The 23403-nt window shown below is 44.5% G+C and overlaps 1 protein-coding gene across 1 annotated transcript in view; it reads left to right on the top strand.

The window, feature by feature from the left end:
* The window catches only part of CUBN (cubilin), a 231537-nt gene extending 212935 nt beyond the window's left edge, over positions 1 to 18602 (top strand). Inside the window, exons 60-67 of the mRNA XM_053264705.1 lie at positions 3138 to 3346; positions 3745 to 3907; positions 6870 to 7078; positions 8807 to 8963; positions 9070 to 9248; positions 12771 to 12936; positions 13593 to 13828; positions 18389 to 18602. Of these exons, the coding sequence (XP_053120680.1) occupies positions 3138 to 3346; positions 3745 to 3907; positions 6870 to 7078; positions 8807 to 8963; positions 9070 to 9248; positions 12771 to 12936; positions 13593 to 13828; positions 18389 to 18496 (1427 nt within the window). The 3' untranslated portion in view covers positions 18497 to 18602. The remainder of the gene's footprint in view (positions 1 to 3137; positions 3347 to 3744; positions 3908 to 6869; positions 7079 to 8806; positions 8964 to 9069; positions 9249 to 12770; positions 12937 to 13592; positions 13829 to 18388) is intronic.
* The last annotated feature ends 4801 nt before the right edge of the window (positions 18603 to 23403 follow it).

The raw sequence follows: 23403 nt of genomic DNA, 5'->3' as shown, positions 1-23403 counted from the left end.
AGCGGGTAACCCTCTGTGAGGCAACTGGGCTCGTCTGCAAGCCCGGTGTTCCTCATGGTCTGCTAAAATCAGGCTTGGCTCCCCTAGCCCGATTTTAGCCAATCGTGAGAATAGCCTCGCTATATTGCTTTAATGTCTCAATGGCCTGGTAGATAAGCAGGGGGAAACTCTGTTATTAGAAGCTGGAGCTTTCCTAGCTTCAGTTCAAAGACCTGAACAATTTTGTATCCTTGTTCACTCTGGTTTTATGTAGTCTTGCAGAACTATCATGCCTCCAGCACATGCTTGCTTAAGAAACCTGTAACACAGAGGCCTGGAGGCTAGCCCCACCACCCCACTGGCTACAGTATGGTCTTTTGTAATGCTTGAACTCTATTCTTAAAACCATACCAGAATATTGTTAAGGAATCTGAAGTTAGCCAAGAGTGCGTCTATCCAGATGTGATTTTGAAATTTTGTTCCTGGTGCTTATTCACAACAGCTTATTCTTTTTTAAAGACTGTGACTGATATCATGACTAATGCTACATGCACACTTTAAACAACAGCAAGTATGCACCGCTAGTCCCCGCACTTCCAAAGTGCAGGTACTCTTGTGCAAGAGTACAAACTATTTCAGAGGTCTCCCTGTGCTCCAGAAGTAACAGCAGAAAGGCATCCCTGAGGGATAGGAGTCATAGGTCAGACCATTGGGTCCATCTAGCTCAGTATTGTCTACACAGACTGGCAGCGGCTTCTCCAAGGTTGCAGGCAGGAGTCTCTCTCAGCCCTATCTTGGAGATGCCAGGAAGGGGACTTGGAACCTTCTACATGCAAGCATTCAGGTGCTCTTCCCAGAATGGCCCCATCCTCTGTGGGGAATATCTTCTAGTGCTCACATGTAGTCTCCCATTCAAATGCAACCAGGGTGGACCCTGCTTAGCAAAGGGGACAATTCATGCTTGGGGACAAGACCAGCTCTCCTGGTCAGACCAGCTCTCTCTTATGATAGAGAAATGTATTTTTCCAAAAGTCTTTAATGGGGCTTGCCAATCACTGAAATCAAAGAGATTCCCCACTTTGCTCGTATAACACCCATGACCCGAATCCCATTAGAAGTCTTCTTTCACATAATGTAAACAAGTAAACTGACCTTTAATTTATCAATGCAAGCACCTTCTCTTTAAGGATCTACAAACCCCATTTAAGCTCAGAATTCCTGATACATTTATTTAGGCTTCTGCATACAAATCTGAGTGCTTTGTTTTCAACTCTGATATTTGAAAAGTCCACAAGGGTTTCCTTAACACAGTCTGGAATATTAGCTTGACATCTAAAAGCAGAGATACAGCTCCCCCTACTGTTAAAAATATTTAAAACTATATCTGTGGTTTGATCCAATGTCTATTTAAAAGCATAACTTGCTGTGCGTTTCACAATATTATGCACATCGATTGTGTAAAAAAGTCTGAATCGAAGAGGTATTTCACAGTTTGCTTTGATTAGTCTAAAATTTCAGTAGCACCATATGGCTGGCGGGGGTGGCATCTGGGCTAGTGTTAGGATTTTCTCACTCCCTCAACATTAGTCAGAAAGTCCAAATGTTAATGCTGTGTATGCTAGGCATTAACAGGAAACTCTGAAGTCTCTGTCAACCACTTTGTTTCCTTGAATGGCACCTATCACCTTTCTCATTAGAGCTAGAGCTTTATGGAATTAAGCCTATTCAGATAACCAACAGATAGTATTTTTAGCTTTTATATTATTGTCAGTAATAATTCATACTTTTACAGCCCAGTTTTAAATCTTGATGCAAATAAATACTTGGGATGAGATGACTTAACAGTTTTTTAAGTTCACTTTATTTCTTAGGCTTTGCCATATTTTTTAAACAAAGATAAAGATAATTTTTAAAAACTTCTCAAATGATGATTTATTACTAAAATACAGACCATTCTGCCACTGAAATATCTAAAATGTGATACTAAGGCAGCATTATAGCAATGTTAGGATAGTGTTGCAGTAGAGAGGCTGGTGCACATGATGTTTCATTCTTCACTTAATCTCTAAAGAAAAGACTAGCATTACACGAGTTCTAAAATATAACATTTATGCTCACCCTTTTAACATGTGTTGAATGTGCAGAGGATGGAGAAGAGACATGGACTCCACTCAGAGGAGGTGGAATGTACTTACTCTCCACACTTCTGACCTGCAAATTCTTGACCTGCACACCAGGGGTGTAGTGACCCTTGAGCAAGGGCAGACAATTGTCCCCAGGCCCCGAGGGCCTGCCCCCCATCTCTCCCTCACCCAGGGTGCCCACTTCCACACCCAGCCAGCGAGCAAAATGCTTGCCAGTTGGGAGTACAAGGCATGCCCCTCTCCTTTCCAGCCAGCACTTCAATGAAAAGCTGTCTGGGGAGGGATGTAGTCTCCCCCTGGGCATTCACCCCTCCCCTGCATCTGACATCCGACACAAGGGGCGGGGCCAGTTCCAAGAACAGGGCCGTCATAGCCCCAGCAGAGTTTCATTTCCCCTGTCAGCTGTTGGTGGAATCACTGAAAGGGAGCTTCAGGGAAATGAAACTCTGCTGGGGCTGTGACAGTCCCCTTCTCAGCACTGGCCCCGCCCCCTTACATCTGACATCAGATGCAGGGTGTGTGACTTGGGGCTTGGATGCGCTACGTGCATGCGAAGGAACACCCAGAGGGTGGGGGAGCAGCCAGTTGGACTTTGTCCCTCGGCTCCCACCAAGCTCCCTACACCCCTGCTCCACACATTCAACCAAAGGTATGAATGGAGCATATGCACATATTGCTGTCTCCTCATGAGCAGGACAGGAGCTCTTATTTTCTGTGTATAGTTGTGGATGCATACTTTGTTCACACCACCCACTTAATACATGGAGGCTAGGAGCAGGAGCAGTGCATACAATCCCATTTCTCCCTCCATACATTCAACATAATTATGAAAAGGGTTGGTGCCATCAAAGTCCTATACAAAACATTAAAGTGATACACGCCCTGCCCCACTGACAATCAACCACAGGATGGGGATTGCGGAGTGAGATAAAGTATGACAGAAGAATACAGAACTTCATGTTAAAATGCCAATATTAAATATGCAACAGATGGCAGCATTTCTGTCTTAAACAGGTCCTCAGCAAGGTTGTGGTGGTTATCTGACAAAGTCAAGTTCCAGCTTTGGCTCTCCAGACTCCAATAACGATGGCAAATATGACAAAGACCTAGAATGTGTGTGGATTATAGCTGCACCCATGAACAAGCTGGTCAATCTCACCTTCAGCACTTTTACATTGGAAGCAGCATCTTCTCCTCAAGGCTGCCGATTTGACTATGTCAAAGTAAGATCATTATTCTGTGCTGATCAAGCAATTCAGTACCCACTATTTTGTGCATGTACAAAATTTTCTCACTTTTTATGCAAAGGTCCCATCCCTAAGGGGAGCAGGGGAGCAATATACTACTATGAAATGACATGTTCTGAAGGTTCACAATGAGAAAGAAAAGAAAGTTTAATTCAATTTCAAGGATATTAAACCTATACAAAGTGCTTTGTTGAAAATGGCTTTCTTGGTTACATGAAACCAAAATGAGAAATTGTTTTGATTTTGAACCCTTGAACTGCAGCTTATCACCCTTTTTGAACAGTTGAAACTACACTCAACAGCTATTCACCTAATGCTTCCTTCTGCACATTAAATATATACACTGAGATCATGTGTATTGTTGTTTTTCTTAGCTGTACGATGGCAGCAGTGAAAATGCTCCTCTGGTTGGCTCATTCTGCGGCTCCAGCATTCCAGCTCCTTTTGTTTCTACTGACAAATTCTTGACCGTTAAATTTGTCACTGACATGACTGTAGAAAGAGCAGGTTTCAATGCTACCTACACTACTGTGGATAGTAAGTATACATTTCCTTCCCGCCCCCAACCACCATTAGATGCTATGAAGTAAATTGTAGTTCCTCCTTCATCTTACACAACTTAGAGGGTTTCAAAGCTAACAACAAAAAGCAATTATGGACCTGAGGATTGTTAATTAGGAAGCTAGAGAATGAAAAGACAAGAGCTTTTGCTTTATAGAGAGAATCCAGCTGCCCAGACCAGCAATAAGAGAAAGGGTGGGTGAGCCATGGTCTGAGTGGAAGAGAAAAATAGTGACTGGCATCTGGGCCAGATTAAGACATGCTGCTGAGGCCCTAAGTTATGTGAAGCTTGAGGCCCCATAGCATTAAAAAAATTCTAACCAAAAGGATAATAAAAATAGAAATAATAAATGTTTGCTATTTTCATATTAAAAAGATGTAATGAAAAAATAATAATTTAAATTTTTTTCATTTCCTCCTAAGGTACGAGGAAAGCCTGGGTAGCTTTTCCTCCTACTTTACTTCCATTTAATCACTTCTACTCAGATTTTCTTCTTACCTTAACTTACTTCCACGCAACTGAAAATTGGGAGCACACAGAGCTCCCAAACCTGGGTAGAACACAGTGTTTGATAGTGGGCATGACCTCAATCAATCAATCTTCTTTATTACGGTCAAAGACCAGCATAGGACATGATACGGATACAGAATAATAGAAGATTATGAGGCAATAAATCATATTACATTAAAGTTATTATAAACCACATTATCATGAAATAACTATAACTAAATTACTAAAAATTAATAAACTATAATTAGACTATAAAGTTATGATTTATGAAATACAGCTCTTAAATTTTTTTGTGAGACTAATAAAATAGAGATAAGGCAAAGGTATTCATAGTTACATACAGCTATCTATAAAAGTAGAAGCATCTAAAAAGTATAAAGTATTTAAAATATAATAAGGTAGTTAAGAATCTGCTACACAGGTTATGGGCTGGCAGTCAGAGTTTGGCGGATCGTACACGCTGCCACGCAGAACCTGGCAGCATTGTACGTGAAGGTCCGATTTTCATCTGAGAGCAGCATCTTGGTACAGTCTTGACTAGAGTGACCAGGGTATCTGAGAAGTAGGGGGAGTATGAGCTTGTCTCCAGTGTCTTTGTAAAAGGGCAAGAGAGAAGTACATGTTCAATGGTTTCCACCTCCCCAGACTCACAAGGGCAAAGCCTTTCCATGAATGGGATCTTCCTGTATTTGCCTTCCAGAACAGTGGAAGGAAGGGCATGACAACGGGCAAGGGTCAATGCCCTTCTGTGGTTTGGTATTTCCAACTGTGTCAAATATACAGAGGGGGAGACAGTGAATCTGAGACTATCTGAGGCCAGAAGGCCAGGTGCCATACTTAGATCCACCTGGTGTTCTGTGTCCGGGATCCTCTGTTTGATGGCTGTTTTTGTCTTATCACAGCCCATAGCAAGCAGGAGAGATGGGGAGAAGCAGAGGCGTTCTTACCCCTGGACTTCCGGGCTGAAGTCCAGTGCCTCCACACCCTCTGGGGGCCCCCAAATCCTTTTTAATCTGTCCCGGGCGGTGTGGTTATGTTAAAAATGCATTAAAAACACTGAGTGGGAGGGTGGGGCCTCCAAAAGCCTTTAGGTCCAGGTTCCAAAATTACCTAGGTGCACCTCTGGGGAGAAGCCCAGTAGCACCACTTTGTTGTAGACTGCCCATTTCTAAGAGGATTGGAAATTGTCCTGCAGGGTTAGCAGGGCCAGGCCACATGGGCAAAGGTCTAGTTTAAACCAGTGGTTGAGAACAGTCATCCAAACTTTGGCCTCAACTTTTATCATGCCAGTTTCCAAACGTAGAGTGGCATTGGTGACACAGCCAGGCACTTGTAAGGCCCCTCTTAGGAATTTAGACTGGACACATTACAGTGTGGCAAGATTAGAGGGGGATCATGGGTGGGCGCCATATAGTAATTTTGCCAGCGGCTTGGCCTTGATAGTTTGAGTGCTGCAGGTACGAAACGGCCGCCTCTAGTCTAAAGGAACCTCAAGACGGTGGCAGAGCTCCTCTGTGCTGCTAGGACAATGTGGCCACAGTGTACCTTTCTTGAGCCAGAGGCATGGAGGACCACCTCCAGGTATGTGAAGCAGACGGTGAATGACATCATTATCTCTTAAAACAATACGACCTCAAAATCACACACTCACAATGATATTTTTTTCCATTCTCCTTTATTTTTTCAACCAATTATGTAAACGTTGAAATTTAGTCGGTTTCTGTATTCAGAGGCCCCTCATAATGTGAGGCCCTAAGCTGTAGCTTCCTTAGCTTGTGCCTCAATCCGGCACTGGCTGACATCCAGAGCAAGGGAACAGGGGCGCTTCTAATATCAGCTCCTGCACAGCCCAGCCCCCATGCAAGTCTCCAAGTACAGACGGTCTTGTGCTCTTGCACAAAGTACAGATACATTTTGGACCTTATCTGTGTTCTGGAAGTACTCAGACTGGCAACACACTGCTCAACCCTCAGTGACATGTTTCCAGACTAACAGAGCACTTGTGGAGTGCAGGCAGTCTCTGAAAAGTATTTTCACTCTTGCATAAGAATGCGAGACTGTCCACCCTTGGAAACCAGAGTGGGGCTAGCGCTGCATGCACACTGATTTAAGGAGCACCTGTGTTCCTTTGCTCTGAATGTCAGCCCATTTCTTGGGCTTAGAGAGGTCAGGATCAAAGCTTGGTGGAGTTATGCCTCTTGTGCTGCTGTTCTAGCACACTATGAATTTGTATGTCACTTCAAGTAAATAACATGTATATATCATAGGCTTGTTTTGAATTTGGGCTCTAGTTCCTTGGCTCGAAGCACTTTGATCTGAAAGTCTCAGTAATTTGAATGGAACATGCTTTGAAACACATACTGCATTAGGGCCAGAACTTGAGATAGTAAATTGAAGTAAATTGGCTTAAGTTGTTGTTTCTTGCAGGACTGTGTGGAGGTGTATATAATGCAACTTCTGCTTCCCAGACTGCAACATCACCCTACTTTCCAAATGCATATCCCCCATTTACAGTCTGTAAATGGGTCATTGATGCCCCTCCTGAGCAGCAGGTTAAACTAGTCGTGCGGACATTCCACCTCCAGTCCAGCCAAGACTGCTCTCAGAATTACCTGGAGTTCCAGGACTCACCTCTGGTAAGTCAGCCAGCCCTACCTCTAAAGTCTAACAATGAGAGATGTGCTCTTCTTTTTTGCGGGTGGCGGCAATTCCTAGTTTGGATCTCAGAGGTCTGTGAGATTTTTCCGACTGGAAGGTCTCCTCCTTGCCAGAAATGTTCAGTCGTAAGACACTGAAACAGCAGAGCTATGGCATTAGATGAGGACTGACACACACTAGCTAAAATCCATACTAACTGGATTCTGATGGACAGCAAGTTCCGAAAGGCATATGGGATTCCCAGGACGTGGAATGAAGGCACGTGATGCCTCCACCTTGCTGGAGGTCAGCAGGTCTGGATCTGGTCAATGCCTAAATGCCATGAGAGACCACATAGAAGCCCAGTGTAAACTGCCATAACCTCCATAAGAGAAGAAAGGCAGTAGTAATAATTTAATGTTTATTAACTATATAATCATTTAAATAAAATACATGCAATCATATTGCATCAAACTAAGCATAGCAGTGGCAATTCCAACCCCAGCACAGTATCCCTCCAGTGGTTGTTACAGGTGTCTGTCTTATTTTTCCATGTAGCTTGACAGGAAACCATTTTATTTGTTTTTTTTTGTTTGTTTGTTTTTCTGTGTGAACTACTTTGAGCACTTTTATTAAAAAGTAAAGAAAAGAAAAGTGTGCTGTCGAGTTGGTGTCGACTCCTGGCGACTACAGAGCCCTTTGCTTGTCTTTGGTAGAATATAGGAGGGGTTTACCATTGCCTCCTCCTGCACAGTCTGAGATGATGCCTTTCAGCATCTTCCTATATCACTGCTGCCCGATATAGGTGTTTCCCATAGTCTGGGAAACACACCAGCTGGGATTTGAACCAGCAACCTCTGGCTTGCTAGTCAAGTCATTTCCCCATTGTGCCATTAGGTGGCTTGTTATTGAAAAGTAGTGTAGTGGTAGTATCTAAATAGTAGTAGTAGTAACAGTAAGGTTACATTGGCTGACATCCAGAGCAGCCAGCTAGGGACACAAAGGAGCTGCATCTCTGTGCAGAAAGGCCAAGTCTCTTCTGGAGCAGCACAGCATGGGGGAGGAGGGAGCGATTCTTGCTGCTCTCCCCTGCCCCCATAAGTGCTCTTTGTCTTCCAGAAATATATCGCTGAGGGTCACACAGCCGTCCAGTTATAAAAGGTTATATGAGCAGTTAAGCTGGAGTGTTACAGCAGGGAGTGGTTAACCCACATCAAAGTTTGGAAAATAAAATTTAAAATTGAAATTGAAACCCCTTTCTAACCGTTTTCAAAATGACACAAGCTCTCTCCAGACATGATTGATGTAATGGTGAGTGCCGCTTGGAGCACTGAAAGTGGAGAAAAAGTCCCGCCTCAGCCCTGTCACTTCCTTCCTCCAACCAGCTGCTCACGGTTACGGCTCTGTTTGTGTGAAAAGGGAAGCGCTGTAACCGTGATGACCGGCGCTTCCATGAGCAGCAACCTTGGGCAATCCAGGGCAGGACGTTTCCCCCAGTCTTGGCACTCCGAGTGATGCCAAACATCTTTGATAATGTCCGAAGGAGGTTACAGACATGGGTGGCTATTGTAAACCACAGTTCACATGCCACAATATCCTGCATTGCCAGCGATGTTTTTGTAAAGCAAAAACCTCTTGTAGCAATATGTTAGGAAAGTCTCCTTGGATTCCATTTGTTAATTTTATAGCACCTTGTCATTCATTGGCATGTGCTTCTTACATTTCAGGGCAATCAAGAACATGCTGACCGTGTCCACCGATTCTGCGGCTTTGAAAACTTTGCAATTCCAGAGTTTTATTCTTACAGACGGACTGCTCTTGTAATTTTTAGATCAGAGGCCTATATGATTAACAATGGACTTAGCTTTTCCTATCAAGCTTCAGGTAAGGTTAATGGAGTTTCTTTTATGCATTAAATTTTGCTGTGCATGAACAGTAAAGATGTTGAGACGTTATACAACTTCGAAATGATATTTCTCTCTCTCAATAGGCTGCAACAGAGAATACAATCAGTCGTTTGGCGATCTGAAAAGTCCAGGCTGGCCCAATCCTTATCCTCGAAACTTGGATTGCACCATTATACTACGAGCACCGTTGAACCACACTATATCTCTTTTTTTCAGTTCTTTCAATCTAGAGGATGATGGATGTCGGCATGACTTCCTAGAGGTATAACAAAAATGTTGATCATGAGGAACTGACAATATTCTGGTCTTAGCGTTGGGGAGGACAGCTGGTTTTGTGGTAGCAAGCATGAACTGTCTGCTTTGCTAAGCAGGGTCCACCTTGGTTTGTATTTGGATGGGAGATTACATGTTAGCACAGTAAGATATTCTCCTTAGAGGATAGGGCCATAGCTCAGTGGAAGAGCTTTGCATGCAGAAGGCCTCAGGTTCAATCCCTGGCATCTCCAGGTAGGGCTGGAAAAGACTCCTGTCTGAAACTTTGGAGAGCTGCTGCTAGTCAGTGTAGACAATATTGAGCTAGATGGACCAATGTCTGGCTCAATTTAAGGCAGCTTCCTATGTTTCTAAGGGGGGTGGGGCAGTTCTTCACATCCTCAGGATCTTCCTGTGATTCTCATGCTCGCTCCTGATTTATTTGATTACATCTAGTGGTCGCCATTTGTTGCCCAACAAGACACTTGACTTGATCTTGCAACCTTGTTGGGGTGTGCTGATAGATGTGTGAAGCCGCCAATATTTTCCTGGTGTACCTCAAAAAATAATGAAGCCAATAGGTAGTGAGCCACAGATTCTACATACATCCAGTGTACCAAAGAAAGTCCCAGTGGAGCCATAGGGAATGAGGCCATAGCTCAATGGTAGAGCATCTGCTTTGCATGCAGAAGGTCCCAGGTTCAATCCCTGGCATCTCCTGGTAGGGCAGAGAGAGACGCCTGCCTGAACCTTTGGAGAGCTGCTGCCAGTCAGTGTAGATAATACTGAGTGAGATGGACCAATGGTAGGACTTGGGATTTCTTTATTTATTTTATTTTATTTTTAACATATTTTATACCACCCAAAACTTGTGTCTCTAGGCCATTTACAATTAAAATCAATTAAACAAAATCATTCAAACAATTAAAATCATTTAAACATTAAACTCATTAACATTAAAATCATTTAAAACCCAACATTAAAACTATTATAACTACAAATAAGGCTGGGTGAATAAATATGTCTTCAGTGCCTTTTTAAAAATTGCCAGAGGTGGGGAGGATCTTATTCCAACAGGGAGTGCATTCCAAAGTCCAGGGGCAGCAATGGAGAAGGACCATCCCCGAGTAGGTAGCAACTGCAGATGAACCTTTCTGGATGATCTTAATGGGTGGTGAGGCTCAAGGTGAAGAAGATGTTCTCTTAAATATCCAGGGCCTAAGCTGTTTGGGGCTTTATAGGTAATAACAGCACCTTGTATTTTGCCCGGAAACGTATCGGCAGCCAGAGTAGCTCTTTCAACACAGGAATAATATGGTCTCTCCTAGATGACCCAGAGACTAGCCTGGCCACTGCATTCTGTACCAACTGCAGTTTCCAGGCTATGTACAAAGGCAGCCCCACATAGAGCACATTGCAGTAGTCCAGCCTGGAGGTTACCAGCAGATGTACCACCGTTCTGAGGTTGTTCATCTCAAGAAACGGATGCAGCTGGTGTATCAGCTGAAGCTGACAGAAAGCACTTCTGGCCACCACCTCAACCTTGGACACAAGGGAGAGGTTTGGATCCAGAAGCAACCCCCCACCCCCTGCCGCCCCACACTGCATACCTGTTCCTTCCAGGGGAGCATGACCCCATCCAGAACTGGTAGATCAAATTCATCTCCCAAGTTCCAACTCCGCACAATAAGTACCTCTGGATTCAGCCTCAGTTTATCCCTAATCCAGCCCATTACCACCTCCAGGCAGGCATTTAGGGAGGTTATGTCTTCTTCAGATGATGTTGACATGGAGAAATAGATTTGGGTGTCATCGGCATATTGATAACACCCTGCACCAAATCTCCTGAAGATCTCTCCCAGTGGTTTCATTTAGATGTTAAACAACATCAGCGACAATATTGAGCACTGAAGGACACCGTACAAAAGTTCAGATTTTGAAGAACAACAGTCTCCAAGAGACACCATCTGGAATCTGCTTGTGAGGTAGGAGCAGAACCACTGCAAAGCAGTGCCTCCCACCCCCAATCCCTTCAGACGTTCCAGAAGGATACCATGGTCAATGGTATTGAACGCCACCAAGAGATCCAAAAGGACCAACAGAACCACACTCCCTCTGTTGATAGCCAGTTGGAGATTATCCATCTGGCCAACCAAGGCAGTCTCCACCCCCATAGCCCACCAAAAGCCAGTTTGAAATGGGTCTAGATAATCAGTTTCCTCCAAGACCGCCTGGAGCTGGGAGGCCACCACCTTTTCATTCACCTTGCCCAGCCATGGAAGGTTGGGAACTGGCCTGTAGTTGCTTAACTCTGAGGGATCCAAGGCAGGCTTCTTCAAAAGCGGTCTAATGATTGCCTCCTTAAGTCAAGGAGGCAACCTGCCCTTCCTCAGAGAAACATTTATAATTTCTACCAGGTCCTCTACAACAGCCTCCCTGCCAAATAGTATAAGCCATGCCAGGCAAGGATCAAGAGGGCAGGTGGTAGGCTGCACCATTCCAAGCAGCTTGTCCACATCCTCAGGAGTCACGAACTGAAACTGATCCAGGGTCATCACATAAGAAAAGTTGCTGGACACCTCGGCATCAGACTCTGTAACAATTGTGGAGTCTGAATATAAGTTGGCTCGAATACGAGAGATTTTGTCCACAAAAAATTCATTAAAATCATCACAATGAGTAACTGTTAGTTCCAAGTACTGATTCAAGGGGGAAGGGGCACACACTTGCCCTTCACAACCCGGAACATCTCCACTGGATGTGGACTTGCGGACGCGATACGGGTGGAAAAGAATTGCTTCTTTGCCATACATATTGCACTAGGCAGCACTGAATGCAAAGCAGATGGGTTCTTTCTCTCCTCTGCTGGGCTTCTAGCAAACAGAGGCCACAGGCACCATTCCTATAAAGGCCCAGAGCTCGGCAGGTGGTACCAGAACTGCCGAGTCACTCATCCGGCGCCAGTCCTGCACACACTACCCACAGATGTTCCTCAGAGGCAGCAGGCAGCAGTCCAATAGGGGAGGTAAGGAGCAGGCCGGTGACAGCTGCAGTGATAAGGTAGCTTCCTATATACACTTAAAAAAAAAATAGTCCACTCATATGTCAGAAAGAGTCAAGCCAACTGTGAGCTTGGAACATGAGTGCTTGGAATTCAGCCGTTGTGATGCCTCCAACTCTGGTCCAAGGAGGGAATTAGGAATATTTTGAAGGTTGATAGGCTAGAGTGGGTCATGGAGTACTTTCTGATCCCCTATGAGCTTGCTCTCTGGTCTAACAATAAGACGGATCTGCTGGTGTGTTCCCTGTGATAGTCTGCCTCTGCCACCCTTGACAGGAGCTGGGTCTGACATCATGCTGGTCAGCATATCATTAATAAAGGCACTGTATTAATTACCCTGAAACAAGATAAAATATATCTGTTTGTATAGAAAGGCAGCTTCAGTCAAGTTATTTGGATACAATGTTTTTAGTGTTTCATCCTTGATAAATCTCACTGTTGGTAATAAAGGTTTTGTATATTCCTTTAAAGGTCAGGAATGGCAGTGATGCAAGTTCTCCGCTGCTTGGCAAATATTGTGGACACACTCTACCCAGCCCTGTATTTCCTAAAAACCATGTTGTATATCTGCGTTTCAAAAGCGATGTCTTAATTTCTTATGAAGGATATGAGATTACGTGGACTTCATCACCAGCTGGTACTATCAATGGGTTCAACACTATTTTCTGTCTGTCTCAATTTATATCCTGCTGCTTGGCCTTGAAAGACCAAGCAACTGCTCTTTTACTATGGCCTCATTCTCACGGTGATCTTGGCAACTGCGGTTCGAGTTATCGCAATAGCCAAGCCCTGCAATTATTTTCATTGATCCCGGTTAAATGCTTTTTAACTGCAGCAGATTGACCAAGATTGCCTGGAAATTCTTTATTGCTAAAGTGTAGAGTGTGGTTGCTCCTTTGCAAGATGCACAGCACAACTAAATATTTAGGCTAATTAACTAATCCTAATATTAATAATAAATTAAACTAATAGTTAACTATAGCCACCTAATGGCACAGCGGGGAAGTGACTTGCCTAGGGAGCAAGAGGTTGCTGGTTCGAATCTCGACTGGTATTTTCCCCAGACTATGGGAAACACCTGTATCGGGCAGCAGTGATATAGGAAGATGCTAAAAGGCATCATCTCATTCTGTGCAGGAGATGGCAGTGGCAAACCCCTCCTGTATTCTACCAAAGACAACCACAGGGCTCTGTGGTTGCCAGGAGTCAGCACTCACTCTACAGCACAACTTTACCTTTAATAGTTAACTAATAGTTAATATTTAGCTATTAACTAATATCCTCTGTTTCCAGGATGTGGTGGTACCTTATATGGTGAAACTGGTTCATTAGCCAGTCCAGAGTATCCAGCATCTTATCAGAATCAAACAGATTGTGAATGGATAATCAAAGCGCCCAAAGGACGAGTTGTTACAGTTAATTTTGCTTTCATCAGCATTGATGACCCGGGTGATTGTATTAGCAACTACTTGATACTTTATAAGGGACCCGACACTACCTATGCATCCATGGGACCATACTGTGGAATGGTACGTTTCAATTTTCATACTAGATTCTGCTTGTCAGTGTATAATTATAGGGTAAATATCAATGGAATATAAACAGAACTGAGTATGACTCAGCTGGTGGCAGCCTGTGACATTGTGAGCTGGTGGAGCTACACAGTTTAAATCCTACTCACTTTTCCATACCAGATCTTGCACCACACATTTAGAGGAAAGAGAGTCTTTAAACATTTGCAAGGTGCCATGGCCTCCCCACTGAGAAACATTAGCCATTGTCTACAAACCCGTGATCTGGGGGGAACAGTTTCCATCTGAGAGGGCATGAGTAAGATTTCAAGACAAAACTGATGTCCCTCTTCTCTGAGGGCCAAACTGCAGGTGGAGCTAAATTTGGGGAAAGGGTATTTAACTCTTCTCCCTGTGCCATGGTCTCAACAAAAATTGCCCCCTCTTCAAAGCTTGTATTTGCCCTGGGAAAGTCCCTGCCATTGAGATGATGGCTACAGCTGCCATTGTTGCTGGGAAGATTTTTAGGATTTAAAATTTTTTTAAAAAATCATTCTACGTTGTACACTGTTCACATTATTTACAAATTATAAATTCAAGATCAAAGTTACAGCATTAAAGGTTTTCAATAAACACATTACACCACACACACACAATATACTTCACCGAGAACAATAGAACACAATACCATAGGATACCTTACAATACATAAACACTGTCCTATACCATATGGTTGCATAAAGTTCAGTAACACTATCAAGTTATATCATAAGTGCCGCAAAGGAGGAGCTTAGATACAGTACATAAAAATTCCAAAGTCTTTCATGTTATTGGAGGTGGCATGAATCCTCCCCCCGCCCGCCACAAGTGTTTTGCCAATGGTAACGAGGGGCCTTCTCTTTCTCAAATTCTGCTAATTCCTGAATTTTTCTATAAAAGTACACAGACCCCTTAGTTACTGGCACTGGGAGGGCCACAGCTGCCCCCTGTCACTGCTTGCCACTGTTTCTGCCTGGTAAGCTCACCAAAGCTCATCCACAGAGGGGGATTGCGAGTACAGGAGGGGGCTCACCAGAGGGCACTTTGTCCAGGGCCCCCACAAACCTGGAGCTGTCCCTGCTCACTTTACAGACTCTCCTCCTGCCTGACTGACTGCTGGGTTAAGTCAAATTAATTTTAAGATTAATTTGGAGACCCAAAGCAAATCAACATGGTTACACATCCTTCCAGGGGCGTAGCTAGGGGAGAGGAGGCCCATGTTAGCCCCTCCCACCAGCAGCCCCTCAGTGAGGGAGATAATGCAGAAAATAGGTCGGGGTGGAGCTGGGGTGCCCGGGTTCTTTGAACCCATCCGCTCAATGACCTTTCCATGCAACTGTCTAATAGCATCCCTTCCTTCATCACTTTTCTTAGGGGAGCACCACCTCTAATGGTAGATCTGTTTGTGGTTGAGACTGTTGCGACTACATATCGCACAATGTGTAGCAATTCCAACAGAGATATTGTAGTGACATCTAGTGGGGTTTGCCCTAAAGTGCTCCTTTTTGAGCTCTTTTGGTGTACAGAGCATGTTCTGCATTTCTTTATTTTGCTTAATATTAATAGCTTAATATTTTCTTATTTGGGGATTATAAAATTTCATACATAAAACAACCAACCTTGAGACTCAGATAATACATAAACAGTATCTCACACAGCGATGCAGGAAAGCATCTTGGCATGCTGATTTGAGGGGCACGATTCTAAGTGTATATTCTATGTGCCGTCACTGGTGCTAACCTCAATCTAACACAAGCTTAATTCTTGGTTATTGAAATCAATTCAACTTTGAATGAAGCATATCCAAGTACTATAGATCTGGCATGTTCTATTAAACTTGGACATGATCCATCCAAATTAAGCAGCAATTAAGTCCCATTGATGGTGGATTGTGCAGAGCCCCAATGACAGAGTACATTTCCATTCTGATGGCAGTATTGTATTATCTGCGATTATGTGTACAGAACATTCCTTGATACTGAAGAGAAGGGGAGATCCCCATCTTGCAAAAATAGTCTGTCCCTATTCTCACAGTGTACATCAGAGATCTGCAGTTTGGGGATCACGATTCAGTGATAGTAATCAACACGCAGAAACAATTTTGAGTATAGATATGCTGTAGTGTTTGTGAGGAAGCCCCTACATTTTGTGTGTCTGACATGATGGCCCATCTACTACTTCCACAAAAATTTATATACCACTCTTCTACCAAAGTTCTCAAAGTGGTTTACATAGAAAAATAAACAGTCATCACTTGCCAACCGCGAGGGTTCAATTCCGGGAAAAACTCATGGCTGGTGGATTCGCAGTTGGAGAGCCAATGAAATCAATGGCAAACAGGGGTTAGGGGGATTGCGGTTAGGGATGTGCATGGAACCAGCTGGCCCAGTTCGGTTCAAGTCTGGACCAGACTCGAACCTGACCAGACCAGTTCGGTCTGGCATCCCATCAAACCACCACCCCCAGTCATGCCAGGCCTCGGGGTCATGCGAGGCCTTGCAGAGGCCATTTGTGCATGCATGGTGGCGTCCAAAATGGCGGCCGCACCGAATTACAGAGGCCTGAGTGGGCCGAAGAACCAGTCGATGGCCGACGGCGGAGGGGGAGCCTCCGCGGACCCCCAACCCCACCGCCTTGAGGACCTTCCCCAAAGGGGATAAGGTACAAAAAAAATTAGAACTTAAAAGAAAAAGTTCACGAACCCCCTGAACAGTCGGGGGTGGGGTTCAGTCTGGGGCTGGACCAAACAGGGGGTGGTTCAGTCTGACCCCAAGCCATCGAACCAAACCAGTTCAGTGTCGAACTCATTTGACGTTGAGCCGGTTTGCACATCCCTACTCGCGGTCATGAAAGGAACGCAAAATACAGTAAAAACAATGGGTTCCCCCCCCTCCAAATCACAAGTCAATAAGAGGAGAGAAGAGGACCCCCCAAAATGACCCCACAACACCCAGAAATCACACACACACACACACACACACACACACACACACACACAAATTGGCGGGGGTGGGGATCTTGCCAAACGGCGGATTAACATGTTGCGGTTGGCAAGACATGTCACAATTTCCCGGTCATGGATATCAAAACCACAATTGGGAAACCCACGGTTGGCAAGCAATGGCTATAATACATAAATAAGATGGTCTCCTGTCCTCAAAGGACTAACAACCTAAAAAGAAACATAAAGCGGATGCCAGCAGCCGCCACTGGAGGGATGCTGTGCTGGGGTTGGACAGGGCCAGTTGCTCTCTCCTGATAAATATAAGAGAATCACCTTTTAAAAGGTGTCTCGTTGCTCAGTTAGCAGGGGTCTTGCTATCTGACATGGTTGCAGTATCAGCACTCATTGCAATCAGCTCTGTGGGCCAATTCTGAATTTTACAATCCGAAAACCCCCCACAATAAATACCCAACTGATAAGAGAATAAGTTATTTTGTCAATGGAATAAGAATATATACACACAAATAGTTAAAGACGGAAGTGGTACAATATAGGTAAACCTACAGATAGTAATACAAATAACAAAAAACTGAGATTATATAATGAGCCGGGTCTCACGATCAGTGAGACCCGGCTTAGAAGGGTGAGTGGGGAGAGAGGGCATCTCAGGGGGCCTACCTAATCGTGCAGTGGAGAAATGATTTGACTAGCAAGCCAGAGGTTGCTGGTTCGAATCCCTGCTGTTACATTCCTCAAGCTATGGGAAACACCTATGTCAGGCAGCAGCAATATAGGAAGATGCTGAAAGGTATCGAGCCGGGTCTCACGATCAGTAAGACCCGGTTCGGGAAGCTCAGCAGGGAGAGCAGACTAAGCCCACTCTCCCCGCAGACGATCAGGGCTGGAGCCCTGAGCAGCTAGAGCGGCCGCCCACACGATTGACGGCTCTGTGACTGAGCCAGTGGGGGCTTGGGAGCTTAGAGGCTGCATGGCCCCCGGAAACTAGAGTATGCCCTGCACAATCATGCAGGGCATACTGGGGAGACCCCCAGAGCCGGGGGGTGGCTTTTTGAGTAGGGGGTCTACTCGTGAGTAACCGCACCGCAGAGCTTCACCACAGCTACTCACAATCTTCAAAACTAGGTTTGCGGAGCGCTTGCTCCGCAAACCTGGTTTTAGGGGAGGGGTACTTAGGCAAGTTACCCGCCTAGGAACCACCGAGCTCGCAGCCGAGCCCGGTGGTTCACACGATGGGGCAAAATCGGGCTAGCCCCTGCTAGCCCGATTTTGCCCCATTGTGTGAATAGCCTCAATAAATTGAGCAATGTGAAACTTGTAGCGCTAAGATTAAGTTTTGAAATCTTCCTCAGTCAAATGAAATACAAACAATAATCCAGCCACTATACTGTAGATTATAACATTTCAGAGTCCTCCTCAGATACAAAGGGAGCAAGTAGTCTTGAAGTTTACTCAGTAGACAGACAAGATCTTTCCCAGCCTGTGGTGTTTTAACTAGGTAGCATTCTCATGGGGCAAAATTTGTTTTAAATATGAAAGATCATGTCTTCTTAAAAAAGAACCTGTCTTCTTTTCAGGACACAAACATTGCTCCAATTACGACTGCATCAAATCAAGTGTTCATAAAATTCCATTCTGAGTATGTAACTCTACCATCAGGATTTTTGCTAACTTGGAACAGCTAAAATAATTCTCCTATGAAAAATACATCTGCTCAGCACTTTTCTGTACCAAAGAGGCTTCAAATAATGATTGTGTTTATGATGATAAAATAAAATTGTTTTTCAGCAATACAGTTTTTTGTATTAAGAATTATTTTAAATACTCGTACATTTGATCTCCTTGCTTTTGTTTATTTGGTAATGTACACACAACTTGGAATAATGTGCACTGGATTTGCGATAAGGGGAGGGCTCTTTTAAGGGCTGTTCTCCAATGAACTTTCCATACAGACATTAGTAAGATCAGCAATGTTAAAACAGTAAAACCCTTTGTGGGTTTTTTTTTTAATCAACTAACATTCCTGATGACTAAAGAAAATGATACCCCTCTACAATCTGTTAATTTTCAAGAACAAGCCATGTGAATCATTTGAGGCTTTTACATGTGGTACAAAATAAGAATACTTGGTTCTGTTTTTATGACCTTAGCACTTTAGATCAAATCCAGCAAAACATTTTTGCAACTTTAAATTTAAAATGTGTCACTGCACAAAAATAATTAATGAAAAGCAAGGATCAGCACATGAGGCTGCACAATCCCTGCACTGCTAGTTTAGAGCATTATTTAGCCCAGATCTTCACGAACTAGTGACACTGTAAGCCAAACATGTCCACTAGCCATATATTGTAGCCTTGTAGATATTGACAGCTCTCCTGTGTTTTTGAAAGGAGACAGAAAAACCAAGTCTGTTGAGCCCCTTGTTGGGCTTTTTACATGGCTGGTAAACTGCATCTCGCTTTGTAGGTCAAAAATTGTGCAGTACCTAATTATATAATAATTTAAATAAAATATATACATATTGCATCAGCCCAGTACATACAAATCAATACCTCTCCGATTTGTTAGTTCACCCTGTCTTGCCAGTGAGGAACAGATGAGTACTACCAGACTTTTGTAATTTTCTGGGAGGACAAGCTTAAAACCTTTATTTAGCTGATAACTGGAGAAGTGCAGAGAAGCAGAGAGGAGTGTGGATGAGACCTTCAGGGATGTGATAGAGTCATACCACTCCAGACTGATGGTGCTTCTGCTGTCATGGAGAATGAGGGTCCTGGGGAAGGAGGACTTCAGTCTGAGGAAGAAGGAAACACTCCCTCAGCAGGGACCCTTCCTTGAGTGAGGCACCCATATCCTCTCGCACAGAGGATATTCCTCCCAGGAATTATCCACACATGGCTTCATGCTTCAGGGTATCCAAAGAGCAAATCTGCTTTGGAGTAGATTTGCAGCTGTTTAATTTGGGTGATTAGATTCATTTAGGGTTGGTTCTTTTCAGCATTCCCTGCGGATCTTTTTCGTGTGCATTCCCACAGCTTGCTCTGGGTTTTTTCTCCAACCAATCACATCCCAGAGAAGGAGGCAAGAGATCTTTTTTGTTGTTGTTAGTTTGACAGCTAGTTGCGGAAGACCAGCGAGACAAGTTGCCAAGCAGCCAGATCAAACAACAGAATGCTTAACCCAAAACTGCCGAATCTGACCCAAATCTTTGCTGATTTTTTATAATGAACTTGCCTATGTGACTGCCTTCATCACCTCATGTTCCCCCACCCCCACCCACCCAGACCATTTAAGAGGCCATGGAAGTTTAAAGTAGAAATCATTGCTTTCTCTCTGTGATGAAGAAAAATGCAGCCTCGTGGAATCAGCTCAGACTACATCGAACCTGTAGGCTCCATTGTTAAGCTTCCAGGCATCCTACAACAACATCTGCATATGTAAAGCTTATGTCCCTATGGTGACCAGGCTTCAGAGAAGCCAGAGACTAATATACAGTATTAATTAAAAGTGGCACTAGCAAGGATCTTGTACATGTTGTAAGCATAGGAAGACCTACATTTTGCATTTCCATTAGGGCTTGTGTTTAACTCAGGAATTTCTCCCTCCCCCTCCCCTTCTGGACTTCCGCCACAGAATTTCACCAATCTGCCACAATGCCTCCCTGCCTCAGCGTTCGCAATTGCAAATCACTCAGAACAGACCATACCCAACACAGCTGTCAAAGAGTTTTGAAAAAAAACAGAATTACTGGATTATCCTCCACACATCGTAGGAGAAGCGGCAGGGCATACCAGAAAGCTCAGGCTTTAAAAAAAAAAAAAATTGCTGCAAATAGAGGATATTTTTTACCCCAGACATAATTCAGACCAAGCTAGAATGTGCAGCAGTAATTCGGGGGAAAGTGGAATCGGGTGTGTACTGGTCCCTGATCGCTCACAGGGACTTCAGCTTAAATCCAGCTGATATGTGGACTCGCACCCTTCATTCCTGAGGGAATGTGAGCTAAAAGCCATGACTGTAAAAGTCCCAGGGTGTGGGGAGGCCCTTCTAGTAATGGGTGATTCGATCATTAGAGGCACAGAGAGATGGGTCTGTGATCTGCGTGTAGACCGCACAGTGACTTGCTTGCCTAGTGAGAAGGCTGCGGACATCACGCTGCATCTAGGTAGGCTGTTAGGCAGTGCTGGGGAGGAGTCAGTTGTCATGGTGCACGTTGGCACCAATGATGTTAGGAAATGCAATTGGGACGTCCTGGAAGCCAAATTTAGGCTGCTAGGTAGCATACTGAAGTCCAGGACCCCAGGGTAGCATTCTCGGAAGTACTACCTGTTCCATGCGTAGTAGGGACAGCAAGGCAGGCGGAGCTGAGAGGCCTCAATGTGTGGATGAGACAGTGGTGCCAGGAGAAGGGGTTTAAATTTGTTAGGCACTGGGATACATTTTGGGGAAAGCGAAGCCTGTACAAAAGGGACGGGCTCCACTTGAACCAAGTTGGAACCAGACTGATGGTGCTTAAAATCAAAAAGGTTGCAGAGCAGCTTTTAAAATGATGCCTGAGGGATTGCCGGCAGGAACTGGATGGTATCTGCTTTGGTCAACAAAACCCCTGAGGTGTGAGGGTGCATACACATTTTGGATAAACCAGAAGGGGACAGAGTAGAGCCAGGAGTTGAGCATAAGGAACCACATGACAGCGGGCCCAAAAAGGTCAAATGTTGGTAAGGGAGACAGCACATGCCAACACCAGGTGAGGGAAATGGTGTATAGGTGACTATATGCCAGTGTCAGAAGCCTCCCAGTGAAGATGGGTGAGCTGGAGCGCTTGGTTACTAATGAAAACATAGATATAGTGGGTGTAACAGAAACCTGGTGGAATGGTAAGAACCAGTGGGACACTGATATTCCTGGATATAAACTCTACAGAAGGGAGGGGAGGATTGGGGGGAGGAGTAGCATGGTATATTAAAGACGAGATAGATTTCAACAAGCTAGAAAATCTAGGTGGGCCAGAGTCCTCCTCCACAGAATTATTATGGGTGATAATACAAGGACTAAAAGGAAATGTGTTACTAGGGATGTCCTATCACTCCCCGAATCAAAACACCAAGAGTGACCTAGAGTTGGAGAAGCAAATAAGAGAGGTGTCAAAGAGAGACAGGGCAGTAATAATGGGTGACTTCAACTACCCACACATAGACTGGGTAAATTCACATTCAGGTAATGAAAGAGAGGCCAAATTTCAAGACATGCTAAATGACTGTGCCTTCGAATAGTTAGTCACAGAACCAACCAGAGAGATTGCAACCTTGGTCTTAATCCTGAGTGGTGCCCAGGACCTGGTGCAGGATGTCAAAGTTGCAGAACCACTGGGTAGCAGTGACTATAGTGTGACAGAATTCAGCATATATGTGAGTGGAGAATTGTCAAGGAAGTCCAACATAAATGCTTTGGACTTCAGAAGAGGAAGCTTCTAAAAAATGAGGGGACTGGTAAGAAAGAAGTTGAAGGGGAAGGTCAGGAAGGTCAAATCACTCCAGAAAGCATGGAAATTATTTAAAACCACAATACTAGAAGCTCAGTTGGAATGTATAACAAGAAGGAGGAAAGGTACCACAAAGTTCAGGAAGATGCCAGCATGGCTAACAAGTAGAGTCAGCGAAGATATAAAAGGGAAGAAGACTTCCTTCAGAAAATGGCAGTTCTGCCCAAATGAAGAGAACAGGAAGGAACATAAACTCTGGCAAAAGAAATGCAAGGACAATAATGGATGCAAAAAGAGAGTATGAGGAGCATATAGCTAGAAGTGTCAAGAAGGATGACAAAAACTTCTTTAAATATATCAGAAGTAGAAAACCAGCCAGGGAGGCAGTTGGCCCCTTTGATGATGAGGGTGTGAAAGGAGGATAAGGAGATTGCAGAGAACCTGAATTAGTTATTTGCGTCTGTCTTCACAGTGGAGGATACTGAACATATACCCTCTCTGGAATTTAGCTTCTCAGGTTTAGCAGCTGAAGAACTAGGACAATTTCAGGAGACAAGGGAAGATGTTAGCAATATAGGAAGCTGCCATATACTGAGGCGAGTCTCACAACTGGTGAGACTTGCCCAGAGTGGGTTTGCGGGGAGAGTGGGCTTAGCCCGCTCACCCCGCAGACGACCAGAGGGGAAACCCTGGGCAGCCAGATTGGCCGCCCACACAACTGCCAGCTCTGTCATGGAGCCAGCAGGGGCTTGGGAGTTCGGGGGCCGTGTGGCCCCCGGAAGTTCCAGCATGCTCTGCACAAGCACACAGAGCATGCTGGAGAGAGCCCCGAGCTGGGAGTCCGCTAACTCACTCTGCTAACCTGGACTAAGGGGAAGGCTTTGCAAGTGGGTTACCCGCTTTGGAGCCTGGAGGTTCCCACGTTCTGCTAAAATCAGGCTAGGCTCCCCTAGCCCAATTTTAGCCGGTCATGAGAATAGCCTCACTGAGTCAGACCATTGGTCTATCTAGCCCAGTATTGTCTTCACAGACTGGCAGCGGCTTCTCCAAGGTTGCAGGCAGGAATCTCTCTCAGCCCTATCTTGGAGAAGCCAGGGAGGGAATGTGAAA

Source organism: Hemicordylus capensis, chromosome 6, assembly GCF_027244095.1.
Source record: "Hemicordylus capensis ecotype Gifberg chromosome 6, rHemCap1.1.pri, whole genome shotgun sequence".
Classification (NCBI taxonomy): Eukaryota; Metazoa; Chordata; class Lepidosauria; order Squamata; family Cordylidae; genus Hemicordylus; species Hemicordylus capensis.
This window is presented reverse-complemented; position numbering and strand designations above follow the sequence as displayed.